Here is a 22,555-nt window from a genome sequence, read left to right on the forward strand (position 1 = left end):
TCAGATTTAAAAACATGTTACAAGTTCCGTTTCGAACAAAGTGAAAATAATCCTCTACCTCCCATAGAAAATAGAATTTAAGTGAAGAGCTCATTTTTAGAACACAATCCCACTCCTACCCGAAAATATAAAAATAATTCGATAGAAATACGCATAACCGAAATATTTTGCAAAAAAAAAAAAAAAAAATCGATCTGAAGAGCATTTTCCCGCGTTCCAAACGAACTTGTACCAACTTGCACAGCTATAGGTGCTAAAGGCGCTCCCGAGCATTGCAAAATGGCAGTTTTGTACGTTTGAAAAATTGCTTTTAAGTTCGTGGTCTCCAGTAATATATTTTGCTCTTTAGCTCCGGAATGAGCCTAGGACTTTTCGCTTAAATAGAAACCCATAGATCTGCTGTTCTAATTTATAGATAAAACTGTTACAAGTTTTATTTGATGCAAAAAAAAATTGTTTTGGAACAACAGGAAGTATTACGCGATGTGTGAAATCTTTCATTTCTTTAATATGCTATTATGTGAAATTTTAGCTTAAAAAATGAATTAAAAAACTTATTTGAAATTTAAAATAAACAACCCCAGGTGCATATACTTGGGGCTCGAAGTCGTTTTGTACAAAATTTCAAGACTATAGGTGCTCTGAGGTCTCCTGGATGCAGGCTCGCCTCAGGCATCCTTTCACAATTTCTTTGACCTTACTCTTTTTTTTAATATATCGAGATAAGATTTTAAAATTACCACTTCAAATGAAAACAATAAAACAGAAATGTTTTCAATTATTTATTTGTAAGTATTTTTATTATGCTACTATGAAGAAATTTGTTAGAAAAATAACAATATTCAACGTGTCACAATAATTTGTGAAATAATTTTAACTCCGATGAAAAAAATTAGTGGGCTATTTGTCTCTCACTTGAAATTAATTTATTATTACCACTTAGTATATCGATTTTAAGCCAACAACTTACAATTGCTCGAAACGGACAAATAATCTTAAACATTACCTTAATTTTATATGCAACACATTTTGAATTATCGCAATCTGTATAGTTAAATAATTATTACAAGGGCTAATTTTTTAAAGCACACACATTTCCCACCTCTGTTGTATAGTATACATCTGAAAAATATTTAATAAAAAAACATATACTGGATGTGCTTGATATCAAAACTCGTTCTGCTAACTTTTTTAAAAAAAGAACAAATCTTAAACATTATAACATTACATGTTTTCAGTGAGCTTCTTAGTTTATTTCCACTTACAGTACAATCTCATTTATCCGGACCAACTTGGACCAAAGGCAATTCGAATAAACAAAATCCGGATAATACAGACAATAAGCAGTAATTAAGATAATGGGTCAAAACTTCGCATGGACAAAACATCATGCAGTCATAATTTTGTGCGTACAAAACTTTGCACAAACAAAACTATGTACGTGCATTACATTTCGTGTAGATCTAAATAAAACTTCTTAGAGATAAATATCTTCAGTTTTAATTGAAAAAAATCTTAAAATTACATATACAGTCGACGATCGTTGTAACGATCACACATTTTAAAAATCATTCAATTATAATGACTAGTGGTAAAAGTCCTAACTTTATTCCTATATATATTCTATGTTAATTTGCTTTCGGATAACGACCTGCTTGAGCAGATATTAATAAGCTTGTCCAAATATAAATTCGTCTTCCGATTCCGAAAATAAATAAAATATTTTCAAATGTTCCGCTTCAATTAACAAGTTAAATGTTTCGTTTAAAATGTGCGCACATAATGTTACGTATAGGCATACTATAAAGTAATCATTCAATTTATCGCTTGAATGGAGAGACGAACGAATTGCGAGTACCTCACTCTCTTTACCACTATTTATCCACATTAAACCATGCAAGCTTTCTGCCTGCGCCCACACTTAGAGGGTTTTTTTTTTTTGGACTCTTAATAATTTGCCTTTTTTGAGCAATCACGATTGCTTAATGTTCTCATTTGACCGTTTTTGGTGTCAGTGCCTTTTTCAACTTGAACCAGAAGCCGCTGCAGCACCACCGCCCACCGTCCTCTGCTGACAGTGCGGCTGCTCCGGTTTTGAGCTATTCGATCTCTTGGTCGGAGGCGTCCATGTCCTACACACACGCACGTTCACACACATACACGCCTACGTGCATACACACAGGTCTACGCACACACACAACTATGCACACGTAACCGTCCAGGAGGAGAGGCAGGCTTGGGGGGAGGGGGGACAGGAGCCGTTTCTAGAAACAATAACTCCAATGATTAGGGTCCCGTCTCAGTTCATGATTGCAAAAAACATAATTTGGATTCAAAATTTCAGAATTCAAATTAATTTTCTTTATATATATATATTTTTTTTAACAAAAATAAAGTTGAACATTAACTCAGTTTAGCGCCCCCAAAATCTGGCGCCCGTTGCATGAGCCCCGTCGGCCTCCCCTCTAGTTACATCCCTGGTTAAGGGTTAGATAAGTTAACCTCAGTTGACAAATTTCCCGAAGTCCTAAAATGCAATTTAGGGTTTTTTCGTGGCATTTGTAGAACAGCAAAGGAGAGGGGGGAGCTCGTCCAGAAAAGTATGAAATTAACGCTACAAAAACGGAAAATTTAGGTTCTTTTTGATCGTGTGAGCAATTGGTATACTCTGAGAACAGCCTCAGTATTTAGAGATTTTCTGGGCAAAATTTTGAGAGTAATTCTTGTCTTGAGGAGAAGGATATAGTTTTCTCCCAATTTAAACCTAAATTATTTTTAAGTAATAACATAAGAGTTTAAATTTTGTTATCAATAGTAATCCCTTCCTGCCACCAAAGACAGACAAAGCATAAAGTAAAACTGCATATAAATGCATTCTATTATCTCTTTCCTCAACTTTGGCCTGGTTTGACTCAATAACACTTGAATTTTTTTTTGTCAATATTAGCTTAATTTTGCTTGCATCAGCAAAGCTGGAAAAAACACGTTTTTTACTGCTGTTCATTTCCCTTTCTAAATAACATCAATATAAATAGTGCAAAATTCAGGCTTTTCTTCAAAAGCATATCCTTGAATATTGTTCGATACCTGTCAAAGATAAATTCAAACCTATTTAAAGTACTTGCCTTTATACAATAGCAGGGCCCGATCAAGACAAACTGGTGCCCAGGTCCTGAGTAAAAATTGGTGCCCCCCCCCATGAGAAAATCAGCACAATTTCAAAGTTAATGTTTCATACTAGAAACCTAATACACTAGAAACCTACACATTACTACAGAAACATGGGATATGAATACCAAACACTTGATCATAGTTAAAATTGCCTTACCTGAAGGTGAAAATGAATTAAAAAACAATTTAAAACTGCAAAAATAGCAAAAAATAAAAAAACTAAGTCTGACATTAAGCTTTAAAAAGGCTTCTTTCTGTCTTTAACAGAGGCAAATGTGTCGATCACATCATCGAAATCTAATTTTGATGTCACAGAATTTTCAATGGTCAATAGGAAAAACGCCTGTAAATTATCCTGAGAAACGCAGCTTCTCAAACGATTTTTGATTATTTTCAAAGCTGAAAAGGAACGTTCACTTTAACGGAAAAAAAAAAGAAAGGAAGTAAGTTAATTTAGGCTATTTTAGTGCTCCTAAATTTGTGGTGCCCAGGTCCGTGGACCCGCCGGACCGTGCGTTAATCAGGCCCTGTACAATAGTCATGTTTCAGTTAAATAACTATATCATTCAAAATTTCTAAATTTTAGTTACAATTCACTGCCTAAATATAAAAACTAAAAGTTAGTAAAAAAAGAGCGAGAGTTGAAGCTAATTTCCAAAATTAAGCTCTTTATGTTTCCACTGAATTATTTATGAGAATATTTTAATTTGTCAACCATATTTTTTCATGTATATAATTTATATTTCTTGAAGCACCTTTGTAAGAACTAACCAAAATACAAGAAATAAAGAAACATGAATTCAGAAAACACAACTTACTTTATTATCCACAATTTGTACACTTACAATCAATGCAGAAATACAAATACAGTTGAGGTAACTCATGATGAAGGTGTCCCTTTAATATCAACATTTAACTTCAGAAGTCCAAATTTAGGATGAAAAAGAACCAGTCTTTAAATGAAAGTGCACGTTTAAAGTTACTTTTTGTCTTCCACTGCATCAGCCTTCGTCATGGTGATAGGAATAACACGCTCATTCGGTGGGGCAATTTCCTTCGCCTTTTTCGGAGCTTCGACGGTCAGGATGCCGTTGGGGCTGAGGGAAGACTTCACAGCTTCAGGTACCGCACCTTCGGGTAGCATATATCGTCGCGTGAATTCCCGCTGGATGAACCCGTGCTCGTCGCTCTTTTCTTCATGCTTACCATGGATGACGACGAAATTATCCACAACTTTCACATCGACTTCGTTCGGCTTGAAATGGTTCACGTTCAGCATAACTTTGAATTTATCCGCATCGTTTTTTACTTCGGACTGGCCAGACGCTTGCATAGCTGCTTGAGTACGAGGGCGAAGTATATATCCGCTAATTAGAGATGGAGGGTACAAGTCCGAATCCAACAAACCCATGCCAAAGTGTTGGTCTAGAATGCTGGAAGGGTAATCCCAAGCATCCCACCAGTTGCGTCGTAGAAGCGATGGAAACAGAGCCATTTTACTTTCAACAAATACGTATCAGATACAAGCAGTTCGAGATACTAAAGCTCACACTCAGGATATAACACTTTAGAAGCACAAATAACAACTGACTGTCATTTCACACAGACTTGTATTTATACAACAACGAAACAAGTTCTAGAGAACTCCAGAATCTCGCCAGATGCCTAGAATCTTCCCGGTGGGTTGCTATAGCAACAACTCCGCTGCGATTGGTCAGCCGTTTACCGCTTAAACCAATGAAATTTCAGTGGTAAATATTTGCATTTCCAGCAATTTCCAGAAAAATCTACATTATATATATAGTAATTTAAACTAAACCAAAAAATCACACCAAATTTAGTGAAGTGAGAGAATAACTTACAGCAATGTTATTTTCAAAAGATTAATTTTATCATCTCCCATTTCAAAAATTAAAATTAAAAAAATAAAAAGGATTCAGTTAATGCAAGCGAATGCTGTTTATAACCGCCACTTTTCTGCTTGTAAATAAACAAATTTTGACAATTTTCATTTAGTTTTCAGTCATTACTGTCCAACCACGGATTGCATAGAATTTTCAAACGTCCAGATAAGACGAATCTATGTGAATATCTGGGAAAAGTAAAAATTTGATGCGCGTATTCCGCTCATTTGAATGAAACTCTGCTTCTGCAAAAGCTGACATTGGTAAAAAAATAATAGATTCGTCCATTTCCAGCTGTAAAACGGATGTTTGTCTTTCCATACAATCCGTGGTCAGACAGTACGTAGTAATATTAGTTTATTGATGCATTATTGCAGACCTGTGGAAAATTACACTTTTTTCAACGATTGTGCACGTAATGTGCAAAATACCCAGGGTTCGTACTCTCCTTCAAAACTCCTCCAATACTCCTTCATTTAGGAATTTTTTTCGAAGGGTCCTTCAAACTCCTTCATTTTGGTTTTGACTCCTTCAATACTCCTTCTTTTTTACATAAAATACAGCCTTCCTCTATGACAGTAACTTTAAATACTTAAGATCGACAACTTAACTTCGTCACAAGGGCGAAGGTATAAGGGCAATTTTAATGTTGTAATTTTTTTATCTATCTTTTTCATAAAGATGTGATTTACAAATTGATTATAGAAGAAAGTTGCAAATGAAAATATCATTAGATGGATTAAGACATTTCATTAGTGAAGTAAAACATGCTTAAATGGTGCTTGGCTATTTTTTAAGCTTTATGATTACTGTTTTTCCCACCACCACCACACTCTCAGCAGCAAAGGTCAGGTTTTCAATTGTTATTTAATTATTTAAAAACACACAAGTAGATGTACTACATTAGGTGATTGTGTTAAAGAGACAATTGTTTAGTGAATCACAGTTATGATATTGTAAAAAGGTCATCACAAGTGATGTCATACCTTGAGGGGGAGACAGGTTCATGAAATTGTGACAAGAGAAAGAGAGAGGAGGACAATATGTGACATCACACAGTTATTGTAACAATGTTTGTAAAAAAATATGACATGGTGACAAGAGAAGGAATAGGTGAAGTGTGACACATAGTGACAAAGGGGGTCAAATATGTTTAAAAAAAAGTGTGACATTTAATGACAGCCCATTAGTACTCCTTCAAAACCTCATTTTACTCCTTCAAAACTCCTTCATTTTATTTCTGAAATTGAGCACGAACCCTGATACCAAGTTGCTCACAGTTTTTTAAACTTGGTACTTCTCACCTAAAAGAAAAAACTAATTGCATCACTTTTTACTGCTCATCGATATTTTGCTCATTGCAATAAGATTTCACAGCCTCGATTATGCAACTGCATCTAATGAGTGATACTGCATTAAACGTTAAGATATTAATATATTGGAAAGGGTTCAAAGGTAGGCTACAAGGCTAATAAATGGACTTTCTCATTTAGACTATGATTCCAGACTTAGAAGGCTAAAAATATACAGTCTTGAGCAAAGAAGAGACTGAGGGGACATGATTCAGTTGTTTAAATTTATCAAAATGAAAGATGTTACAGGGCTGAAGTTTAGCACTGAAAACAGGACAAGGGGGTCATTGTTTTAAGCTATTTAAATCTCAGGCTAACATGGATGTTAGGAAAATTTATTATTTTAGCAGGTTAGTGGAACCTTGGAACAGCTTACTGGAAGAGGTGGTAATGAGCAAGGGAGTAGATAGATTTAAGAGGGCCAATGTTCTTCACTGGGGATTGTAAATTGACTAGGACCAGTCTAGCTGGGCCCAGAGCCTGTTGCTGGTCATCACTTATGTATTTGTATAAACTACCTTTTTAAGTACAGTGGCTCCCAAAAGTGTTCGTACACCTACGACTCTCATAGAATTAATGTTTCGGAATAGGTATTTAAACTTAACTTTTTAAAAATCAAAAGTACTGGAAATTTTATCTCACAAAAGTCTTCGTACACTTTAAAAAATGTGTATTATTGAACAATCTAACTTTTTACTGAGTTATTATTTAGTAGAATATCATGCGCAATATCAACACCTTTTAAATGTCTGGGAATAGATTTCATTCTTTTTTTTTTGTGAAATTTCTGAGTAAGTGTTTAAATACCACTTCGAGTCTTACTGTTTCTAGCACTATTTTCGTTTCAAAGCCGTATTTTCGTAATCTAGCCTCCAGATATCTCTAAATATGTTACATTAACTTCAAATCTGGAGATTGAATGGGTATTTTCTAAACCTTAGGACAGTTTTTGAGGCATTAGACGGAAAAGTTGAAAACCGTGTGCTTCTTATCGTTATCTTGATAAAAAACAACATTATTTCCGATAACCAAATTTTTGGCTAAGAGTTTAAAATTGGTTTTGAAACTATCTAAATGAACAGCATGATTTATTATTTCATCAATAATTCCAACCTACCAAGTCCTGATGCTGATATACACCCTCACACAAGAACACCTTCACCGTCCTGATTAGCTGGTCCAACTGAGTTCTTAAGATTAAGTTCCTAATTTTTTCTTCTATTTACAATTATACAGCAATTTAACCAAAAATGCTCAATTCATTTTTGTCTGTAATTAAGACATAATTCTAAAATGCTTTGAGCTTATTTATCATTGATTTTGTGACAAAAAGTAAGCTTTCTGTTTTTCGCACGGCCAAGAAAATTTCTGCAGGAAGATGTCCCATTTAATCCAGCTAATGTGAGAACTTGGCAAACCATTTTAGGTGGAAATTAAGTGTAAAAATTTTCATTTGACCCTGCAGAAACTTTCGCAGCACTCAAATGTGTATTTTTCATAAATTTTTTAACTAAATCTCCGATCACTTGATTTTTTTTCTCATAGGTAATCCTGCTCTTATTTCAAGAATAATTACTGTTATTTCATAAAATATGTGTGGTGCAAAAGGGGGGCTTTATCCAAACTATTTTTCGTTAAAATCTAAAAGTCCTTTAATTCAATGAAATAGTGAAATTCTGAACCCCCCCCCCCCCCTATTGTCAGTTATATGTCCTAATTTTTAGTTTGAAAACCCTGGTCACCTTGTGTAAGGATAGATTAACAAACAGCAGAAATCTTCCAGTACGAGTTATGTTCTTATTCTCCTTCATATTTTGATGAAAATGGTTTCATAAGGAGAGCAATCCCCTATCATTACAGTGTTGTTACCTGAAGCAAATGATCTATCCACCAGAATAAAACACACAGGTGGTGTCATATGAGGCAGTGAAAAGTAAAAGGATGGAAGTGGACAGTTTTGAGTAAAATGCGTTTAAAGATAAGGTCCTAGGTAGGCTTTCATTGAAATTTTTTTCTAAATCATGCTGCATAGCATGCATAGCAGCACCTACCAGAGCTACTAGTACTCTTGCCCCAAGACGGAGGAGAGGTTCACCTACTATTTGTGTACTATGGTTATCTCCAAATTTTCAATTTTACCATTTACACCCCTTTGCTTCTCAGAACCTCACATGAAGCAGTGAGAAGCAAACAAGGCCCGACTAACTGAAAGTGAGGCCCAAGGCCCACAATGCTTTGGAAGCCCCCCTCTCTATTCTGTCACATTAAATCAATGCAAAATAATGGTAAAATAATCCTTAACGTTTATTTAAAAGATGATTTTTCCTTATTTTTACAAAAATACATTAGTTTTTAATGCTATGCATAAGTTTTCAAAAACTTCAGTGCCCCTTAGAAAGATGGGGCCCCGGGCCCAAGCAGCTTGTGCGCTGATCCGGCCCTGGAAGCAAAGGGATGTAAGTGGACATTTTCAAGTTTTGAGTAAAATGCATTTAAAGATAACATCCTAGGTAGGCTTTCATTGATTTTTTTTTCTAAATCATGCTGTATAGCAGCAACTACCAGGGCTACTAGTACCATCTCTTGCCCAAAAACAGAAGAGAGATTCACCTACCATGTGTACTGGTTATCTCCAAATTTTTAATTTTGCCTCTTACATCCCTTTGCTTCACACTGCCTCATATGTGTTACAGATGTGGAAGATACCTTCTCCATTGTGTGTGTGTGTGTTGTTTTTGATAACGATTAGCAAACTTCAAGGAAATATGCTAGCAATGCAGCGTATATGTCACTGGTACGCATAGAATTTCGTACATACTGTTATTTTTAATGGGTATGAAGAAATATTATTACCAAAGAAACATTAACTGCGTCCTATTGCAACAGCCAAGCCTTCTGCTCCAGAAGACTGGCTGAGCCTCATCTCTTAAGTGTGCTCTGAGGTGGGCATTAGATACAATGAATGTGTAAAAAGTAAGCTGAGATGCTCAACTACATGCACAAATTGTGTTGGACACAGTTGAAACAAAATTGGTTTTGCCGAAGACCTAGATACCAAAACATCTTGATAACGAAGACTTTTTAATACAAGATTAAGAAAAATCCTTTGTAGATTTCAGTTCTGATAGAGAGTTAATCTCAATTTGATTTAGTATTTGAGATATGCTTGTATATACCATGGTACCCCTGAATAACCAACAGTCACGGGACTGGAAGGTTTGTTCGTTATTAGAGGTGTCTTGGAGGGAGGATTGCTTTTCAAATTTCTTTTTTTAGGCTTATAGCAATTGACTTAATAAGAACTACAATATTAATTTTTAAAGAAGTACTTTTAGAGGATTCCCATGGGTGTTGGCAATTTCTTTAAAGCGCTTTAAGTGATTGTTACAAAGGTCCCTCAAAAGTGCTTAATTTTGAACAAAAACGCCTCTAACTATCTTAACAAGGTGCTTTTTTTTTCAAGTATACGTATTTTAAAAGGTGAAAAATTGTGTTTTCTATTATTTTTTCTTACTTAATTATCTTTTTTTGTCTTTAATTTTTCTCCCCAAAATTGATATTAATTAAATAATTTTAAAAAGCTCTCCTCATTTTCATTTTCTCAGTTTCCTTTTGTTACATTTTTAATAGCTCAGGAAAACTACTTGTCTTTGTTGATGTTTTAGTTTGATTGAACAATTTTTTCGATAATTGTGCACTTACCTGCCTTTATTCATTAGCAGGATTTGCCAACTACTCCATTCCCCCCCCCCCCCCACCCAGACTTTTTTTACAATAACAGAAACTCCTCGAAAATCTGAGCCATAACGGTTCAAGCTGCGTGCAATGACAAATTGTAAAAAGTTTCAGAAATAAAAACAGTTCTCTTCAATATCTTATCTTATATATTATTTCTGTCGATTATTTTTCTGTCAGTATATGAGATCTTTCTTATCTCTTGAAAAAAGTTTTCGAAAACGTCCCTTGCTGTTCCAAAACCTTGATGCAGCCTGTAGTTCTTATGCAGATTTTTTTAAGCAAAGTTCTAATACAATTTTCAAATTTTTTTCGGCAAGAAAAAAAAAATTAAAATTAACCTGTGTGTGTGTAAAGTTTAAAAGCATTGGACTTGGTTGTTCGGTTGAATTGATAAGTTTTTCGGTAGAGCGTTTGGCTATAAACTATCTGAACTTCCGGCAAGCTCAGGGCTGTCCGACATAATAGCAAATTTCTATTAATATTACGCATTACATGTACTCAAAACATACAACAGGTAACACAGGTAATAAAATAAATGCAGTAGGAATGCTACTTGGTTTTTCGACTCCTTTATGCAGGCTAGTTATCATTCAGATAAGTTGATTATTAATCGAAGGGTGTTCTTCCTTTTTTTTAAAGCTTTGACTAGGTCTAAACCACTAAGCATGATGTATGCATAAAAAAGTATTAGATTTACCTCAAGGGAATCCTTTTTGTGCAGAAAAAAATTTTCATTGTATGCTGAAATGTAGATGTTTCTAATAGCAGTTTTCGACCTTTTGTACAAATGAAAAAATACTACGCCAAATTAAAACTACGAGTTTCACCCAGTAAATCTTTAATTTTTATTTGCACGAATACGATATAAAGCATTAAAATTATTATCAACTTCATTAGCAAGAAATCATTTTCTACTCCTCTGCTTTCTGCTGAAAAAAAAAATACATTTTGTCTACGTTCAAAAAATTACACTTAAAAAACGGACTCAGTTCAACTGGTTTTGGTTTTGAATTTTAAGTGTTCGATTAAAAGAAAAACATGTGCGGGCATTTAAGTCATAACAGTTAAAGCAGCCTGCTATGGGAAATTGTTCAATATTCAAAAATAAAAACACTTATTTTCAATCTAATTTATTACATCTCTAGAATGTTTGTTTTAATCGCTACGTGAAATCTTCCTCATTCTTTAATCAAATTCCATTTTTATGAATAATTTTAAATCGTATCATGCTGGCTAATGATAAACCTTAGAAGCATGATCTTATTATTATTTTTTTGAGCAAAAAGCCTTTTTGCTGTTTTTTACTATGCATTCTTTCAATGAATAGCATTCGAAAAGGAAGGAGCAATTGCTAGGTTTGTTGGAGTGTCGGGCAGGACTGTATTTGCCACAACCTGTTTTTTCACATGCACAATTACTGCTTCTTCACGAGTCACTCTGCCACACTTTTAATGATATCTATGTTTGCATTAAAAATATGTACAAACAAAAGGTGAGCGATGATCAAATTATCACAATGTTGTATTTAACAAGGTTTTGCTACTTTTGTCTTCAAATTACAGGCCTCCTCTGGTGCGCTTACTTTTTTTGAATGTTCTTTCTTTGAAATTTTTAAAGAGCGTATGAAACAATTCGAAGCACAGTGCGGAGTTCCGCACGGGTTGACTAGTTTTTAAATTATTATTAAAATTTGTAATATTGCTAGGGAAAAAAACAAAAATCTTAACAATGCTCAACACTTCAAAACTTTTAATATAATTTCAAATTTTTGCTCTTAATATTCATTTACATGTTATCCTATCATTTTCACTACGTTTTCTTAAGGTATATTTTTTGTCAGAGTTGACAAGGTCCTGTCCAAAACTACATTTTTAGAGGAACTGTATTTTGCAAGAAAATATCAAAAACGGAACAAAATGTGTCAATTGTTATGTTTTATATTGAATATTTATTCACTGTAAACATCTGATTCTAATTTAGTTACCAGAAGTTGAACTGTTCATTAAAAACTTCAATTTGTATGCATGAGGGGTTCTTTTTTTTTCATACTAGTAATCAAATTTTTTGACATTTATGCATGTGTGGAAAAGAATGTGTTTAAAATATAGTACAATAATCGACTTAACTGCAATAAATATCCCTTTTTTATAGTTAAAGAATGTATCACATTAAAAATACAAATTAAAAAAAAAGAAATTGCAAAAGTTTAAAAATATAAGTCAGGGTTGTTTGGTTTAAACCAACATAGCATTAAAACCAACGTTAAAAACCATGCGGTTTTTTAAAAAATGTTTTTTTTTTTTTTAAAAAAAGCCAAAAAAAAAATTTATTTTACAGGTTCACATTGATTTCCCCACACATATTGAAAAATGTAAAATTCCATTTATGCTAAGTTCCTAGCTAAGTTGCAGAGATAAATACTAAAATTGCAAAGTTGCTTCTTCAAAATGTATTACAAGCTTTAATTGAAAAAAAAAATTATATATTTTTTATTTCATATATGTGCCGTAAAGCAGATTTCAGTCAACTTACATCATTATGCTTAATTTGCATGATTAGTTAAGATTTACTAAGGATTGAACCTTTTATTGTAGATGCAATCCATTATATTGCTCACTCCTGTTGCAGGGGTGTGACATTTTTGCCCATTTATTTGCACTTTCCTGGAATTTTAACTTTGACTTGTAAGGTAATCAACAGTCTAACTTAATTGTTTGCACCTAAAAATTAAGATTTGTTGTGCAGGTGAACGCAAATAATATTTTTTGAATCAAATTTAAAAAAAAAGTTTATACTTCACGTATATAACGTTTTTGGCAAAAATTTTTTTCTTGAAATAGAATTTGTTACACATTTATTTGTTCTAAAGAGTGCATTTAATATTTTTTTAAACTTCAATGCTGGATGCAACATGTATGCCAGTAAATAAGCTGTAATTTAAGCCATGTTACACCAATTTTTGTATTTTTGATTTGGTTCTTTGTTTTAGCGATAGTCGATATCTTTTCCAAGTCTTTCCAAAATAAGAACGGAGTCGAATATAGAGCAGCACTTTTTTTTAAAAAAAACTTTGTCAATACAACAGCAATCAATTTTTTGACTGTTCAATCATGTACTGTTGTACATTTTGCTTTACTTCAATATTTGCGACATTGTGTATATAAAAATCAGCATTATGTAAGATCAGAAAGAAAAAAAATAAAAATTGTTCTTTTGAAAAGATTATGCTTAAAAATATAACTTTTACCTTTACCCCTTTTTATAACTTTTACCTTATTCATATTATGTTAGTTTTATAAAGTTTTTTTCTTGGATCTTCATTATATTTTATCTTAACCTGCATCACAACCACTTCTTGAAGTATTTCGTATCATAAAGGGTCTATATATACATGCATACTAATATGTTAATCAAGTCAAACATTTCAATCAATATTAACCCGCAGAAAGCTATTTTAATTATTTAATTTAGTTACAAGATTTTGTTCATATTTCTTTAATTAATCAAGAAATTAGGTATATTGTGGCTATTGAATAACTGTTAATGACATGGAATCTTAATTATCTTCCGAAAATTGTTTTTCTCGCAAATAGTATTTAAACCAAAAAGAACCCGGTTTAAACCAAAAAAAAAAAAAAACGTTTTTTTTTTACCAACCCTGATATAAGTGCATATATTTAATCATCAATTTATTGCTCTTTAATCTATGATTAAAAAAATAATTTTTGTTAAAACATCATTTAAAACTTACTATGTGCAAAAACCATTAAAAAATTAAGCTTTTTTTTTACACCTAAATATTACACATTTATTAACATCCTCCATTGAGTTTTAAATGGATCTGAAATTAGTTGTATTTATATTTCCTTTGATAACTCTACCAACTGTTACATAAGGAAGTTTTTATCCAATAGAGTTATTGGCAATTTTTCAGTAAAATATTTTCTAAATGAATATTTGAGAAAAATATTATCAAACATCATTAATTAAAACTTATTAACATTTATATGTATGCAATATGAATGTTGCAGTAAATACGAATTGATTAGATTACACCCCCCCCCCCTTTAGTTTTAGCCTACTTTTGGACAGTTTAAAACTTTCGGATACTTTTGCACAGTTTTAGACGGTAAAAACCACTGTCATGTCCTAAACCAGTTTTGGACAGTCCAAAAACCAACCCTGTTTTTAGTATTTGCCCATTTATTATTAGGGCCTCCAAGAATCAAGTAATAATAGATAATGTATGAAATTCTTATGATTTACGAAGAACGCAATGAAAACAGTCTCATTTGACGGTAGAGGAAAAAAAAAGTCCCTTGCGACTTTGAGTAACTAATAGTCGATTGCATGTAATATTGTAACAACAGTTTGACTTGGAAACTTTTTAATCAGCCATAAAATAGCTTGAATGTAGGTCACAGATTTATGGCAAAAATTCATTGTTTTTAACTAGTTAGAATGTAAATCAAACAATTTAAGCATTTTTTATTTTTATTTGAATCATAAAAGCTTTCAACAATTTACAAGGTTAACTGGTTTTAAACATGAAACAATTATACAAATAACTTAAAAAAGACAAAATGCTACTTTAATTTGCTTTTTTATTTTTCATTAAAAAAATACCAACTTTACACACATGTAATATAATAAATTGTTAATAGTATAAAATTATCTATTTGTAAAGATTCATATACAATATGAACACCAATGTTTCAGATCCTAGAATATTGCCACTTCCTTTCTCCCTCAGGACTAACAAAATACTTAGAAAATAGATTGCGATAGGATTTTGAAGGGCCAGTCATTTGAACTACAGAACTTACTGTTGCAACATCGAAAAAACCATGGATTTGCAATGTATCTTCAAAGCAATAGCCGTCTCGAAGCAGTATAAAATTATGCAGCAGGACGCAAGCTCGAAAGATTTTGTCAGCTGTCTCGGGGGATGTAGTCATCGGCCTGTGAAAAACACCCCACTTTTTAGAAAAAATTGCAAATGTGCACTCAATAAACCTTCTGGCTCTCGAGAGACGACAGTTGAAAACTTTTAATTCTGTATCATTGCTCTTTGATGCATATGGACGCATTACATTTCTCGCAAGTCCAAATGCTTTACCAGCCACCAACACGAATGGCATGTTGGGTCTTTCAGTCTTTGGAAGAGGACAGGGATTGGGCAAGTTCATTTCACTATTGTATAGTTTTTTGCCAATATTTGAGTCTCCAAAGAGGCCAGGATCTTCAATGGGGTCTTTTGGATCAGTTTGATCGTACTGTATCACATCAACATCTGTGAAGAGATAATTGGAATCACAAATGGCTAGAAGCACGAACGTAGAAACAGAAAAGCGTTTTGCTTCACCATTTCTGCGCCTTCCTGTATGATAAATAACTTTTAGTTGCTTAGCATCTATAGCTCCGACACAGTTAGGGAAATCACTTCGTTTATAAAAATCGTCGGCTATTGCCTTCCACTTTTCCGAGTTTGGGTCGGTCATGACCATCTCCTTCAGATGATGACAAATTTTGGTGCAAACATCTTTCACTAATTGAGAGATAGTCGATGTTCCTATTCTGAATTCAAACATCAGGTCCGTATAAGTACATCCTGAAGCAAGAAATCTAAAAATTTGCGGAAAAAAAAAGACACAATGAGAAAAAGTTTATTTAATCATATAATTTATAATACAGGGTGATAATTATCAAGTACAGGGTCATGTCAAGTGATCCAAAATTTGAGAAAAATTTCTCTCACATTTTTGTATTTCTTTAAAATTTGGCTCATCAATTGTACCTTTTGAGGTAATCAAAAGTCTAAACTTTTAGATTTTTATTTCTTTTATTTTTTTATTTAAGCGACTTTGATTTTTAGACGACCCTCTTTTTTTCATGGATGCTTGAACATAAAATGGATCATAACTCAGCACCAAATGTAGATAGAAAGATTTGGTAAAAAGCATTTTAAAGTACATTAGTTGATGGGTTTTTTTTTCTAAAACTGTTTCTAAAATGCAAAATAAATAAACAAAACAAAATGAATAGTAACCTTATTATAAAGGTTTATAAACATTCTTCTTCAAAATACAGGGTTCATACTCTTTTCGGATGAAAATTCCATGACTTTTCAAAGACTTTTTCATGACTTCATAAAAAAATTTCATGACCTTGTTACATGAAGAGAATAGTACTATTTAATTTCAAACTGGAAATTTTTTGGAAATGAGCATTAGCGAAACTTCTACATAAATGCTTCGACCTCATCGAAGCACTTACTTGTGATTAGTGATGTAAAATACCCGGGTATTTATTTTTAGGGGTAAATACCCAGGGTATATACCCAGGTAAATACCCGGGTATTTATTTCAAAAATTTATATTCAACTAAAATACTTTTCTGTATGTATTCCATTATGTATATATACAATGAACCATATACAAAACAATAAAGTTTTGCCCAAAAATTGTATTTTGATCACATATTTAAAGAATTATTGTGCGAAACAGCTTAGCAATCTAATATGATATTCACATTAAATGTGTTGGATATGTCTAATCACTGTTGATAGCCAAATTTCAGATATAAAAAGTCATTCTACAAGAAGAAAAAAGCTTAACTGGTTACAAAAAAAAAAGCAAACATAATTTTTTAAGGTCCTAGTCTACCCAGTAATATGTCCCTGCATGACATCAAAATGTAACGAAGTGTCGCTCAATTTATTATTACTATTTATTTACCTATATCTTATGCAGAAATTTCCTCCAAACTTAGTTCCATTGTTCAGGTGTATTCTGTATCACACACATACACACATAATATACATAAACATTTAAAATTCATTTAAAATTTTTAATCTTTTATTTTAGGGTTTATGTTTAAAAAAGAAAATATTCACCTTTTAATACTACCTAAAATTTTTTTGCAAAATGCGCAATTACTAGGGGATTTACCCTGCCTTCGGATAAATACCCAAGAAAATATTTACCTTCCCACCCTACAGGGGAGCAAATGCAAATGAGCAAGGCAACAGAAAAGAAAATTTCACTTTTTTTTTTGCTTATTAATGTGAAAACTGTTTCTATATTTTCCATGTTATCACTTAAATATCAGTAAAATAAATAACACCATAGTGTCTTAATAACTTCTCAGTTTATTCTTCCAAACATCCCTCATGCTTCCTTTTTTTTTCATTTTGATGACTAAAATAGATTGTGATTTTGAAATCCTGAAGTTCATAATGAATTGCTTATACTTCTCCAATTATGATATTGAAAAGAAAGATTCTTTGGTTCACGATATGTTTCTTTCATGATTTCATCAAGTCTTTCAATAAAAAATATTATAAACTGTGTAATACATATGTATATATCAGTTTTACCAATTTTTTCATATTTAGATTTTTTTTAAAAATTTTCATTCACTTTTTTGCATTTTTTATAAAATACCCAGTTTTTGGGTATTTACCCAGGCCTTGGGTAAATACCCAAAAAATATTTACCTACCCACTGGGTATTTACCCGATCCACATCACTACTTGTGATTGAAAAAATATCAGTGTACACCTAAAAACTAAACTATTCTTATTTGTCTTCATCATATAACTTTTAGTAAAGTTAGTAAAACTACAGTGAATGAAATATAACGGTACTTAAATGTCTAATAATCTTTATAAACAGGTAAAATGATAATGAATGGGACAAAGGTTGAATGAGTCATTAACTAAGTTTCAATAAATTTGCTTCAAAGGTTGCCTTTTAGCATCAGCAGTGCATTTAAGCATACACATAGCATGATAGTACTTTGGTTCATTAAAGAAAAGCCATTCTTTAGTAAATTCATGTTTCTAAACCAGATATTTATATTTAAAAAAGAAAGAAAAACATTCAGTAGCAAAAAAAATTTCTGATTCAAATGTACTTGTTTACTTATTTGCACATTTTCAAATGCATATAAATTAGTAGGTTCAGAAATTCCTGAACATAGGGTTTGATTCCTGACATTGAACGTAGCAGTGGGTCGCATGGATTAGTTCTGCGGGCCGTATGTTGGGCAGTACTGTTTTAGAGTATTAGAATTCCCCTATTTCTGTGTTTTATCACCTGACTAATGATATTAATTTTCTAAAACTTTCAACAAATTGAGATAAACTCTGTTAAATTTAGTAATTAAGTTTTTACGAGTGATGGAAACAATTTCGGAGGCAATTGAATTGCATTTTTTAAGTGAGAGTGGCAAAATCAAGAATGTGCAAATTCGCTACTACAGAATATAAAAAGTCTTGAAAATAATGGTAAATGCAAAATGAGTGATGCCCAAGCAGTAAAATCATATTGCAAAAAAAAAAAAAAGAGCGGCTGCTACAGAAGTGGATGTAATGCGATTTCAAAATTCAAAATTGTTTTTGGGATCATTCAATTTTCCAGTTTTAATATGTAAGACTGTTAAATCACTCAATATTTCTGCTGCTCTTTTAGCAACTGTTACTTTCTCTTTGCTCAGGACATTTTTCATGACTTTAAATAATTTTCAATGACTTTGGACAAAAATTTCAATTTTCCATGACTTTTCCAGGTCTGAAATTCAAATTTTTTTCCATGACTTTCCAGGATTTCCATGACCCGTACGAACCCTGAAAATAAGACAAAGAACCCCCCTCTCAACCCGGTAGCAAACCAACCTTCAATTTTTGAGGGATGAAAGAAATGGTTTGTCCCAAGATCCTGGCAAAATACTAGTGTTTCACCTTGTTTTAATGTTTTTCCATTCTTTTCGCACAAAACTAAAAAGAAATCAAAGTATCAGATCATATGTCTGTCCACATAACTGTCTTTCTACATCATCTGGAGGGCGGCTGTTTTTTCTTTTCTTGATTGCTTGTTTTCTTTTAAATTTCTATTTATTGTAAAGGAGAGTCATGCAACAATATATATCGATACATCTATTAAAATCAGTTGATCAAACAAACTTGGCTATTTTGAGCATAACTTGTCATGTTGTTCAGCTTCATTCCAGATTGTGCTCTCCTACCTCCCCCCCCCCCCATCCTTCCTTCCACTTTTCGAAAAAAGAAAGGGGCAAACAAATGAGAGTGGTTTTATTTGTCAGTAAAAGTTTTCCGAACTTCTAGTTTTTTATATACCCCCACCCTTATAAGCCTTAGTCACTACTGATGTTTGGTAGTGTCTCTGTTATGATTCTTACTTACAAGATTTTTTGTTTGTTTTTTTAACATTTTGAAAAGTTTTGGAAAAAAGTTGAAAGTGGTGAAGCAGAACAAGGGGGGGGGGGGGGAGGGGGCGCATACCAATCTACAAGTTCATGCCAGCCAGGGTTGGCAAGTTTCTGCCAAGGTGGTTAAAACCACTGGTAGAAACCGGTTAAAACTGGCATGGCAAAAACCAGTTTCTGCCACATTTGTGGCAGAAACTGGCAAAAACTCACAAAATGACAAAAAATTAATTACTGACACACAGTAGAAAATACACAGAAAAAATAATTAATTTGTTAACTAAAGCACAATATCAATTGTTACTTTGCAACAAATGTTACATTGTTTGGACCCTGCAGTTGCCTCTTAGAAAAGGTGGTTTTAAAAATCCAAATAGTTTTTTCTTAATTTAATGAGCACAAATGAGGAACTTAAGACTATTCTTGCAACAAAAGAGCTAGCAGGCAATGCATCAAAAAAAAAAAAAAACAAGCAATATTCGTGAAACTTTCATCTGTTGTATATTTTTTCACACTGCATCGAGACTGGCTAGAAAGTTTCTGCTACTGGGACTGCATCTAGTAACTGGGAAAGTGATAAAAATTTGAATGGAAAATAAGTCTCGAGAAATGGGACCAATTTGTTTTGCAAAGCTGTGACATTAGGTACATACAAAATCTAGGTTAATATTGGCAAGTAAAATTCTTACACTTTCTTCTTGAAGCATGTGATAGTTTCAATCACAAGCGATTTAGATGAAGCATATAAAGCGAGCAAATTACAATAAGTAATTTCCTGTTTTTAGTTCTGTATGTTACTCCTCTTGCCTAAGAACCCATCTGATTTTTGTCCTTTGTTAGATTAATGCAAATATTACAAGCATCTGCAATTGAAAAGTTCCCCTTTTGAACTAAATCAAGGGCACTAGCATAGTATTTTATTTTTTACAGTGATGAAATGAAGTTTGATATCTCAGTTTATTAAAACAAATATCATTTAGTAATCACTTTAAAAGTTAAGTAAAGTTAAAGTTATTAAAGACACTTTTAAGTTTTTTGCCATTTTCTGCCAGTTTTTACCGGTTATAACCAGTTTCTGCCACTGGCACGGCAAAAACTAGTTTCTGCCGGCAGAAAGCCAACCCTGATGCCAGCTCATAATAGCATCTAATTAATAATAGCGACCCTGGCACAATATTAGTTTTTTGCCATGAGATTGCCGAGTCACTAGGGTAAACCGGGGGGATTTTCGCCACCTGGGAGAATGCCGCCACCCCTGATATTCAAGTCAAGGAAACCGGAATGCCGGCCTGATAGCTCCTGACCTGTAGCAAACGATGATACGATGAATACCCTAAGTCGACGGCAGTCATTGCGCTTGTTGTTTTGTTCTTATAGTGAGGAACGTTGTTTTGATTAAGTTTGATCTTATTTTGCCACTTTGAATAAGCTGAGGTATGAACCTTTAGATGCTACAATGGCTGCATTTGCTATGGTTAATTCCATATGTGACAGACATTACATCAGACAACTTTTTTCCTTAGTTTCAGGTACCAAATATTAAAATATGTTAATAAATTTTGGTGTACTAAGACACTTTTATGCCCTTATTTGAGTTATAAAGCCCCAAAGCAGAATACTTGACGATGTTCTGCAACGTAAAATCATTTGACCAAAATTGTTCAGCAAGTACTTCAAGCATTGTATGCACAAACAACCAACGTGATCTTTTCCACAAATCGGGAGCCCTAAATCAAAATCGTTTCATACAGGAGTTTTTTTTTTTTTTCACTTTTTTAAAACTTTACTGCTGCTGTGCATCTCTGTGGAACCTAAACCGATTGAGATTCTCCAAAAATGTTTTACATGCTTCCTAAAATGCATAAAAAAAAGCAAAGATACAAAATTTTCTAAAAATTCTTCTAAGAAATTAAAATAATGTTTAAAAAAATAATAAATTACTTAAAAAATAAGTAAAATGAGTCGAGTTAGGGTAGCAAATAATAAAACACTTAAAAACTTTCTAAATAACTGAATTATTTTCTGGATACAAAAGGATTGAAATCTCAAACAAGACACGCAATTTTCGGCGATAGACGTTGAAATGTATAAAAAAAAAAAGGTTTATGGAGGAAACTGCAGTGGATGAGGGTCGATTGAGGAGAAACCAAAAGCGTTAGAAAAATCAGAATCTTTTCAGATTTAAAATATGAAATTTCTGCAGAAGCTTTGCGCAAATTCTGTAGATTTCTTTAAGTTCAAAGTAAATCTTAAGTTCCTGCAGATGACTTATGGAATTCAACATTTTTTGCGAGTTTTCCGCCGAATTATTGTAATTTCCAAGAATTTTAGATTTAATGGTATTTTAAAGATATCTGCAGACATTTTGAAAAATTTTATCTTGAGTTGGAAGATATTTGCAGAAAAACTGCAGTTTCTGCAGATTTTCTGCAGAAATTTCACAGAAATCTGTAGAATTTCTGCAGAAAATTTGTCTGAGTTTTTTCTCTCACATTTGAGTAACATTGTTCTGCAGCTCAGGCATCAGTTCTGCGACGTGCGTCGCAAATTTAGTAGTATTCTGCTTTGGGGTTATAAAGTAATAAAACACTGACAGACATTACAAAAAATGGACATGGAAATGGGATGATGCCTCGTTGTTACCCCATTGCTCTGAATTGATTTATGTTATGTGTTCAAAAAAAAAATATATATATATATTTAGTAAAAAAAGAATGTTTTCTACAATATTTGAGTAAAAAAAGTAATTATTTCCAAAAAGGATTAAAAAATATTTTAACTGTGTGACAGACATTACAAGATTTTGTGTGACAGACATTAGACGTGCAAATTTTTATTTTTCTATCAATAAATGAAAAATATTTATTTCTTATGACAGTATGAAAAAAAAAAAAAAAAAAAAAACTGTCAAAATATCACCAAACAGGCAATTGCTTCACTCAAATGTAGAAGAGTAGAAGCATTTTTCACCCGTCATACCTTGACGGGTGACGTTTTAGTTAGAAATAAGCATTTGAAAATGTGGTACTCTTTTTTTTTTATTGTTTTGAAAACCTGAAAAATCATACTTCCAACTAGGAAAAAAGAATATTACTTAACTTTTATTGAAAAACCAATGCAGTATATAGAAAATACACATTTTAAGCTTTAGAATGATGCAAA

The 22,555-nt window shown here is 32.6% G+C and overlaps 1 protein-coding gene across 1 annotated transcript; it reads right to left on the reverse strand.

Moving 5' to 3' along the window:
• Window positions 1-3,970: 3,970 nt before the first annotated feature.
• Window positions 3,971-4,841, reverse strand: LOC129217582 (protein lethal(2)essential for life-like). The gene has a single exon (XM_054851909.1). The coding sequence runs from the start codon at window positions 4,664-4,666 to the stop codon at window positions 4,151-4,153; it is 516 nt and encodes a 171-aa protein (XP_054707884.1). The 5' UTR covers window positions 4,667-4,841; the 3' UTR covers window positions 3,971-4,150.
• Window positions 4,842-22,555: the final 17,714 nt, after the last annotated feature.

This window comes from Uloborus diversus, chromosome 2 (genome assembly GCF_026930045.1).
Source record: "Uloborus diversus isolate 005 chromosome 2, Udiv.v.3.1, whole genome shotgun sequence".
In the NCBI taxonomy this organism is placed as follows: domain Eukaryota; kingdom Metazoa; phylum Arthropoda; class Arachnida; order Araneae; family Uloboridae; genus Uloborus; species Uloborus diversus.

Bases quoted from the DNA above. Each gene is read 5' to 3' on its own strand.
- LOC129217582 (XM_054851909.1), bottom strand. From the start codon at position 4,666: ATGGCTCTGTTTCCATCGCTTCTACGACGCAACTGGTGGGATGCTTGG.